The following is a 10,111-nucleotide window of genomic DNA, read 5'->3' on the forward strand; positions in this document are numbered from 1 at the left end:
GATATCAACATGACAACTTCAACTATAAGGACAACGGTTACCGTAAAATGATGACTGCTTGTTTAGTTACTAGTATAAAATGATGACTTCTTGTTTAGTTACTAGTATACAATGATGACTGCTTGTTTAGTTACTAGTATACAATGATGACTGCTTGTTTAGTTACTAGAATACAATGCCTCTCACCTTGGCAGTCAGTAGTATGTCAAGAAAGTCAATATTCCTATCTCCCGGTTTTTCCGTGCTCATGAGCTGTCGGCGCTCTCGGATGATGCGTTCCGAGTGCTGGTGAATGGCGTCACACGCAGACTGGAACTTCCGGCTGTGAGGCAATAGCGAAATACATGTACAGTGTCGTCAAATATGATTTAGAAAATCATTTTATTTGTATCGATCGCTGACCGCATACAATAACATTTGTGAGCAAGTTAAATACTTACCATGGGATGCTTTATCCTGGTATTTTTATTAATCGCCGGACTTGAGTGGCAAAATGATACCAAGAAGGAATGGTGTTTGTTTTTGTATTTTCAAACAGCATTTCATGCAAATCAATCGGCTCAGTCAGAATAGTCACACTGTTCCTGCGCATGTTTTGTTATTTTTCAATAATAATGGTTTACATGTAATAGGATGAATTTGTAGCAGTGAATTACAACTGTCCGAATTTAATTGAGCCAGGTTCTCAGAAAACTGAGCTTTATGCATGTTCATAAAGTGTCGTCCCAGACAAGCTTGTTCAGTCCGCACAGGCAAATACTTTCCGCTTTATTGTATTTTCTGTTTAAAGAATGTTTAAAGAATGTATCTACTTAGCGAAAATCCACATTAGGCGAAAAGTGTCGTTCCTTATTAACATAATCAGGGACGACACTTAACGCACATGTACTTATCCCAGTTTCCCCAGAGCGATATATAAGCAGAGAAAGAGGGGCGATAACTCAAAGACCATTCCAACGTAACTTAGTAGCCAGTCTAGGATTAAAATTCATGAGCACTGGATTGACAGTCATTACTCAGAAGAAAAAAGTAGATAAAATTCTAGCGCAATTAAAACAATATACATGTATAATTAGATACTTCTGGAGCCATATTGAGGGTTACAGATGGACCGTGCAATTACTGGATAGGTAGAGGTAGATTAAGTTTAAGTGATGGAGAGATGTGGTTGGTTGGCTCACCCGTTACTGGAGAGGTAGAAGTAGATGAAGTTGAAGTGATGGAGGGGGTTAAAAATCCGCTTCACGATCAGGTCCGAGACTTCATATACTCCTTGGATATACGGGTGGCGTGTCCTGCAATGACCCAACAACGTCGTAAACATCCACTAGAAAGGTTGTCACAAATACTTCAATACAAATATGACACCTTGTGTAACTTAATTGACAAATCGAACCAAAGCACATACATAATTGCAACATATATTTGAATGAGTTTTGTCAGACTTAACAACAAATATAATGTATTTCCAAACACTTTGACAATGCTGTCGCCTGTCATAATTTTTATGACTATTATATTGCACTATTGAAGCAGCCTACTTTTCGTTCTGGCAATTGCTATGGAAACCAAACAGACACTGCATCATACTATCCAGTGTTAGGAGGGAGATATGGTGAAAGATTTCCTCCGCTTTTGTCGACTTTCTCCATTTTTCCTAAAACAGCAATCAGATCATCATTCACTTTAGCACAAACTTCGTAAGATTTTTTGTTCAAAATAATAGTTAATAATGTATGTGTGGTAAAATTCCAACACGGATTTTTTTGCAACCATTATAAAGATAACTACGATATATTTATACGCGTTATGTTATTTCAAGCAGATACCCATGTGTACTTTAAATAATCTTAGCCAGGGATTACTGAAAAGGTAATTGGGCCAAGCTCTGTGAAAAAGAGGTTTAATGGATGTGCGTTAAGTGTCGTCCCAGATTAGCCTGTGCAGTCCGCACAGGCTAATCAGGGACGACTTTCCGCTTTTATGATATGTTTCGTTTCAAAAAAGTATGTTCTTAGCAAAAATCAAGTTTAGGTGGAATGTGTCCTACCTGATAAGCCTGCGTGGACTAATCGGGGACGACACTTTACGCATATGCATTAAACCCCCTTTTCACAGAGCGCGGCTCGTATATAATCACCTTTGCTATGATTATGAAACAATTTATTAAATCTCCAGAGACTGATAACTGCTCAGGTAATTACGATAAATCTATTTTTCTGTGTTGTTTTTATAAATGCTGAGAGCGAAGTTAGATAGAAAAAAGTTGCAAATTATTAATGCTTTATTAAGTGAATTTAACAAACGTCAGTTACTTACATGCATACAAGCACACATGTATTCTTAGGAACCGATTTTTATTTTAGTCGATTACTTTTTTCTACAATAATTTCTGGAATACCTGTGGAAAATATGTTTTTGCTTTTTGTTGAGATTTCTGGCATGGAACACAATTTCGTTCTTTTCTTATTGGAGAAAAGTCATAATATAGCACGCATCGCCATTTTCCGTAACTGATATAAAAACACACCGAAAATAAATACATGTAAAGTCAAGTTTATGGTATGGAGTATTTTTCTGATGTATTGATGTTGCATTTATTCTTTAGGTATCTATTTACTCGAGTGTGTTTTGTGATGCCGCATTCTGGGAAAACTTTGCTTAATGCATGTGCGTTAAGTGTCGTCCTAGATTATCCTGTGCAGTCCACATATGCTTACCAGGCACGACACAAGCTGCTATTATGGAATGTTTGTTTTATAGGAAGAATCTTCTACGAAAATCCAGGTTAGGCGGAAAGTGTCGTCCCTGATTAGCCTGTGCGAACGGCACAGGCTAATCTTTGACGACACCTTACGCCCATGCGTTTAGCCCAGTTTTCCCAGAACGCGGCGATATGTTGTCCGGTAACTGTTCGATGCCTTTAATGAAATACTTGCGGTTGGTAAGAGTGGTTTCACTCATTATGTTTGTGAAGTTTAATTTTCCCTATCATTTCAATAAAAGACGAATCGATAACAAATCACGTTGTTAATAATTATAAATGATTTACTACGTTATCACAAAAGATTATCATACACACGTACCACCAGCACGCGGGAGCACGTGCCAAACGTGGAGACGTAGTTCTTCAGGATGTCCACGTGGAAGGCGGGAGTGAGCAGACGGCGCGTACGGTCCCATTTCTTGCCTGAGCTCAGAAGTAGGCCGTCACCTAGCAACAGAAAACGACCGGTCTTGCATATATTTGGAAAGGCGTTTCGGATACAAATACATATGTATATCAATCACTCGTCTTGCAGCAAAGCAAACCAAGAATACCGGTATAGCCGAATGATGCTCCTCGATGCTATTTGACGTCTTAATGTGTCCTGACCTTAAAGTGGCCTTTTCACAGATTTTGGCATATTTTGAAGTCTGTCATTAAATGCTTTATATTGATAAATGTAAACATTGGATCTTAAACCCTCCAGTAAAAAATCAAGAATAAAATTAAAAAAAGGAAAAACAAGTAGCCGGTACCAGGGCTCGAACCAGTGACCCCCAGAGTCCTGGAGTTAGTCAGAAGTAAAAACGCATTACCCTTCTCGGCTATTCCGCCAGGTGTACACAGTAAAAATATTTTATACATTATATAAGCAATCTTCGTAGTTTCGTAAATTTAAACGACAACAGAACTCTCAAAATTATTTAATCGTTTCGCGTTGCAACGCTTTATAATTTTTAGGTTTTCGAATCGTCAAAAGATACATATAATGGCTATATTGGACTATGGTAAATGTTCAGTAATACTGTTTCCTCACAAATACCATAACTAAAACGAAAATTTGCGAATCTGAAACAACTTTTTTCAATTTTGTCAATTTATCAAACCGTGAAAAGCTCCCTTTAACAGAGACTAAGGATATGGATAATGTTCAATTTTGATTAAAGAGTTTATCTCGAAACAGTTATAAAATAACAGAAACAATCGCTAAATCTTGCGGAATGACATTGTATGACATGGACATTTGGACAACCGGTCTGGTACATGCATGTGCCATTTGTCTAGCCATTTAACAACTCAACTGCATCGTGAACGTTACTGAACAGCTTATCTCAGAAACATGTATGGTATGGTATCGACAAATCACTCCAACCATTGGCAAAATATATTGTATGGCCATGCAAATATGACAAATGAGTAGAGTTCTGAGAAAACAGGGCTTAATGCACGTGCGAATAGTGTCGCCCGATAGAAGACTGTTCATTGCCCACATGCTTATCAGGTACGACACTATCCGCGTTTTTGTTAACTATCGCTTCAAGACAAATCTCCCAGATTATCCTTTACACTTTACGCACATGCTTTAAGTCCAGTTTTCCCAGAACGAGGATCAAATTACAAGGAAATAACTCCGATTAATATCTTCATGCCCAATTATAATGGATGCTATACCTAAACAACAGTTTAAATTCAATACATTTGTTCTTTTGTTATTGGTGGGAAAATAGATATTTAAATACAACATATATCAATACTAAAAAATGACAAATGGTCGACGAGAAGTCATCAAAACGAATGTCCTGAAAGGGAAGGTATGGCTCATATACAGCTGCGTTCACTTCGGGAAATTATTTTTTAGGATCTCGCACGGAAACAAAAATACCGACGGACGAATGGACGGACGGAAGGGCGGAAAAAATGTGATGAATAAAATCAATAGTGAATTTCATTTTAGATTAAATCGTCAGTAACATGAGAAATCGGACGAACGGAAGGTCAAGTGGCGACTCTATGCTGTCCCAAGAAACATTTGTGACTCAAATTGACGGAAAAGATCCAATATTTGCTTACCAATCCAGGGCCGCATAAGAGCGTATGAAAATTCGTCTTTTGGATCTGAAATATATTGAACCGTATCATTGACATGTCGTTCGATGTTTTACGTCTTTCCGCGTCATAGGTTGTATTTTGATATACATAACACAGTATTACATTTAGAAAATGAGCAACAGTATTTAAGAAATAATGATGGTTTCCACGGTTATGATGATGACGATGCTTCTACGATGACGATGCCGGGGATACGATGATGGTTGTTATATTGATAATAATTATTACCATGATGATGACGATTATGTTGATGATGATAATGATCATGAAACAACGGAACATTATAACTATTGCGAAATAGAAATACCTGCTCCAGCTAGCACCACGCGCGCTGTTTCCGATTTCACAGCGACCAGCTGCGCGTCTGCGGGCCCAGTCCAGGCGGGATAGGCACCACTATACAGATGGGCGAGGTCCGCCATCCGGACTAGACCCGCGTAGTCGCCCGTCAGCTGACGATTATAGAAAAATATGGAGATTTGTGTGTGATTTGTAAATATTAGGATGTGAATGTGCATTAATTGTTTAGAAACCCAAAATTATATTAATTAGATTGCAAAATACAAGTAAACGCATTTTTGTCAAATGACAATGAGGAAAACTTAATTAATCAGTCACGTCTAAATGCATGCAGTTATTTCGTTATTTGTATTATGGAAATGTATCAAATGTTTATTTTAAGGTCTGTAAACCGCATTTATTGTTGCTTGATTGTCATCACCATTGATGAAGACATTAAAATGAAGGCATGCAAACCAAGCATATCACACGCATCCTCATACCTCCTTCATGTTTCCCCACAAGAAGTGGGGCCGGGGTCCCGGAAACTTTTTGAAGGTCCACTGCAGCTCCCAGCGTCTCTTGAACACCGCGACAATCTTTTGGAGGATGAAGAACGCCACCACAAGGGGCAGGTACTGGTAGATCAGGGTGCCGACCACACTCATGGTTTACAAGCGGGCCGGAAGTGCTAGATAGTCCTGATTCTTGATCCGAAGTGTAATTGACTAATTAGCGAGATTCCAGACTGAATGATTGAAATCTGAACTTTCAGTGTTTCCCAAGTTGTTATCATCCGGATATGTCCAACACAATTGCGGATATAATCCAGTTTTTGCAAATTAATTCCGGAGTAATGAGTTTAACATCTTAGTTCCGTAAAATAACATAAATTCGTAACTGAAATACGTATCAACTTTTTAATCTGTTGAATATTAACTGTCTGAAAAATATATGATTTCATGCAACACGGATTTGATTATGCAAATTCCGCTTAAACTGCAAGAGCCTGCAGAATTACTGGTTTAAAGAAATAACGGAGGGCCCACTATATTCCGGCTACTTCAAATTGAAATAATGGATATAAGTCTAAGTACGGTATTAGACATAGCAGTTTAAATCATTACAGGCTCAACGTCATAAGTATCAATATGTGAAGTATCATGCCATTGTTCGCGTTATGTCGTAAATGTATGTGATAATGCAGTTAATTTGCTTGAGGACGTAAAATATCACTTAGTACCCGTTGCGTCCATTGAAGCCAGAATGCAGCGAAAACAATCTTTACAAATTATAACCTTGCATTAAATGTGAAGCCTTTCTGTGAAAGAAATAGAAATGGAAACATGTCAATGATTTCATTTAATAAGATCACATTCATGTCTTTAGAGTTGTGTAAGCCATTGTTAAGTTGAGTAAGTAATTTGTTTTCAGTTGTTGTTGTTTTTTACTACAAAAATGTCCTTTATTGTACAAAAGTTATTTTTTTCAGAGTTGCTATTGACATGCATTTGATGACATAATTTATATTGAGTAATGACTCGAAACTCACAAACAGATGTCTATATTAGATCCGAATTTTGGGTTTCAACCAAAACATTTGTGATGCTACAATTTTGTAGGCAAAATTTTGGAAAACGCGAACACTGATTATTCTTATAACAACATTGTACTCAGCAAATTCTCTGTTCAATGAAGATATACGTTCATGCAGAAACAATACAGCTCAGTATTTCAATACGCATTGTACAGTGAGAAAATGGTACACGTGTCAAAACTCTTCATAAATTATAGAGCCTCGCTCTGGTAAGAAAGGGGCTTAATGCATGTGCGTAAAGTGTTGTTCCAGAGAAGCCTGCTCAGTTCGCACAGGCTAATCAATGACAAAATTTTCCTCTTCGACGGGTTTTCGTTTAGAAGAGACTTTCTATCAACGATTAATTCCATACAGACGGAAAGTGGCGTCACTGATTAGCTGGGCTACAAAGGCGAATTTTGGACGACATTTTAAGCAGATGTACTTAGCACAGTTTTCTCATAACGAGCATCAATTTTCGCCCCCTTGGTGCAAAAAGGAACCATGTGACACTAAAATTAGAAGGGGCATGTTACCTTTTTGCCCCAATTGGGCGTTTAACCCTAGTCAACTGTTAATCTCAAACCTTATGCTATGTCCAAGTTTAGGCCCTACAAAAACGAAAGTAAAACCACTTATTCCGCCGTACTCCACATGATACTCTACATAGACAGACACAAACTAACAGTTAACAAATACAAAACTCTTACCACTTAAATCAGTTGTTGGGTTAAGCGTTAAGAGTATATGTACATTACGCGTTTTCTTCCGTAATTACTCCGATAACATTTTTTATGCACATTGCTCTATATATCTTCGCACTGGTATTACAATATAAAATTAAACATACTATTCATGATTATGAGTATATACTGATATTTAGCCTTCACAAGATTGTCAAAACTGTATAAGGCCAAGGATATTCAATTGTTTCCAAATTGGTTATCGTGGCTACCTGATGTGCACTGCGGTTTTTCTGCAAAAGCGAAACCCACAACTACCGGAAATTGTTGTTTCGCAAGAAAAAAACATTGGGAGTTGTTCATTGAACAGATGGGTAAAGGTGGACCATAGTATGATTAACATATATAATATATTAAAAAATAGCTCGATACGTGTTCAGACTATACAGGTATTCGCATTGGATTTGGTCAATGTATTTGCAGCAGTGGTGTGAATTACACCGCTGTTTTACAAAAATTTATCTCTATGCACTGAAAGCTGTTTTGAATGCAGATGAATAACTATCATTATGTACATGCATGATAATGTAACGCAGATAAGTGTCTAGAGAATCTTAATTCTACGTGATCTCTGCCATTTGCGACAACGCACCTGATAAGGTTGTCTGATACGCTGGACTGTGATACGATGAAGCCCTGTGTCAGGTCAATGGGAAGGCAACAGTTGTGAGAGATGATCTTACATATATCAGCAGATAGCAACTATCCCACTTAGTTTAAATATAAACTAAACTAAGCTTGAATTAAATCTTTAACGTTATGTAATGTGTCACTAAGAGAAGATAAAAAACTTAATTATAATGTAGAGCCCTTGTATTCAAAACGCCCAGCATTAAAATCTAGAATTTAACATCACATTGGTGAATAATGATAACAAGTGTTACTTTCATGTGTCCCGAACTAAATGTGTCATTATTGAGAATGTGGGGCTAAAAATAGAAGCATGGGCATCCAAATAAGTTAAGATAGTAACACTTTAATGTATGCTATACTATAACATCAAAGCACTGAACACACATAATTTTGTACCATCCTGACTGTGGCATTTAACTCATTTCTGCCTAGTGGACTCTCCCATCCTTCTAAATTGGATCAATTTATTTTGAAAATGAGGGATGTCTAGTATATTTATTTCCATATTTAGAATATTTCTTACAGAAATTCCTTTAAGCAAACAGCGCAGACCCAGATGAGACACCGCATGATGTGGCGTCTCATCTGAGTCTACGCTGTTTGCCAAGGCCTTTTTTCTAGGCGCTAGGCATAAATGGGTTAATTCTGTACCATCCTGACTGGCATTTTAAAAAGTCTATTCACAATTTTGGAGAGCACCGCACAGCATGGATGTTGTTCATAATAAGATATACACACCCAGAGTCTCAAGTGGTCCTCATTCTGTGTTCAGCACACCAACAACAGCTTCATCGCATTCTCATAGAAATTTCTCATTGTGTAAATGTCAATAATCCATACAATGGCATAATTGTTTCACGCAAATTCCAAACAATCGTATTGTGGCCACAGCCGCTAATTAAAATTATGTACCTAAATAGAAACTTTAACAAGAGGGGTATGATGGACCTGAAGCGCTTACCCGAGTTCAAGGACACCAATTGTTGAGGACTTTTTCTTGTGTTTTTTACCCAAGTTAAACCCAATTCAAACATGGTCTTCCTATTGTCAAATTAAACATTCTAACCAGGTTAAATCAAGACTGCGTCATAAATTTGGCCTCTAAAGTGGTAACATTTTAAAAAACAGATTTGATCCAGTGACCTAGTTTTTGGACGCACCTAACCCAGATTTGGACTTGGCCTATATACAATGTATTATAAATAAAAACGTTCTTACCCAGTACCATCAAGATTGAGTTATACAAGTGGCCTCTAGAGTAACAATATGCTTTTTCTAAGATCTAACCAGATGTCCCATTTTTGGACACTTGTGACCTAATTCAAACTTGTCTAAAAAATGTAAAGAGAAACATTATGACAAAGTTTGTCAAAATTGAGACAAAAATGCCTCTAGAGTTGTTACACGTTTTTTTGCCTAATATTTGATCTGCTGAACTAGTTATTAGGAACCACATTAAACAAGGCCGATATTGAAAAGATAAATATTTTGACCAATTTCAAAAAGGTAGAGTAATAAATGTGGCTTCTTGATTGTTCTCAAGCTTTTTTTAGATTTGACATGGTGAATTGTTTGTACTCACGTGTCCCTGATTAGCTTGTGCTGACTGCACAGGCTTATCTGGGACGACACTTTAAGCACATGCATTAAACCCCATTTTCAGAGAGCACGGCCTATGTGTAAAATGTGAGCACATTATTCATGTACACTTTGTGATGGGATTGATAAGTATGGCTTGAATAGATGAACAAAAGTTGTTATGCCATTACAATGTGGAATTTCCATGGACACATAAAGGGCCATGTAATGTTTGCACCTTTCTTATTTTTGCAATGTGATACATAACAAAATAATAGTTAACAATCAGTACTTTTTGAGTACTTTTATCAAGAAGACCATGGGCCCTTAGTCGCTATCATTGTCAAACTCATCAAAGATAACATAAGAAAAAATGTTCTGACCACTATTTATTCAGATTGGACTATAAATGTAACTTCTAGAGTG

The 10,111-nt window shown here is 37.2% G+C and overlaps 1 protein-coding gene across 5 annotated transcripts in view; it reads right to left on the bottom strand.

Annotated features, from left to right (window-relative positions):
* Positions 1-7,608, bottom strand: part of LOC127874646 (cytochrome P450 4F6-like) — a 12,700-nt gene extending 5,092 nt beyond the window's left edge. The window contains exons 1-8 of one of the 5 annotated variants that reach the window (XM_052419117.1): positions 7,442-7,608; positions 5,659-6,055; positions 5,184-5,328; positions 4,838-4,882; positions 3,087-3,214; positions 1,542-1,657; positions 1,182-1,295; positions 187-322 (exon numbers count right to left, since the gene is read on the bottom strand). In XM_052419117.1, coding sequence (XP_052275077.1) covers positions 187-322; positions 1,182-1,295; positions 1,542-1,657; positions 3,087-3,214; positions 4,838-4,882; positions 5,184-5,328; positions 5,659-5,823 — 849 coding nt within the window. In that variant the 5' untranslated portion in view covers positions 5,824-6,055; positions 7,442-7,608. Of the gene's footprint in view, positions 1-186; positions 323-1,181; positions 1,296-1,541; positions 1,658-3,086; positions 3,215-4,837; positions 4,883-5,183; positions 5,329-5,658; positions 6,099-7,317 lie in introns of all 5 variants that reach the window. The other 4 variants (XM_052419115.1, XM_052419120.1, XM_052419119.1 and 1 more) reach the window with 4 other exon arrangements.
* Between the last annotated feature and the right edge of the window lie 2,503 nt (positions 7,609-10,111).

This window comes from Dreissena polymorpha, chromosome 3, assembly GCF_020536995.1.
Source record: "Dreissena polymorpha isolate Duluth1 chromosome 3, UMN_Dpol_1.0, whole genome shotgun sequence".
Taxonomy (NCBI): Eukaryota; Metazoa; Mollusca; class Bivalvia; order Myida; family Dreissenidae; genus Dreissena; species Dreissena polymorpha.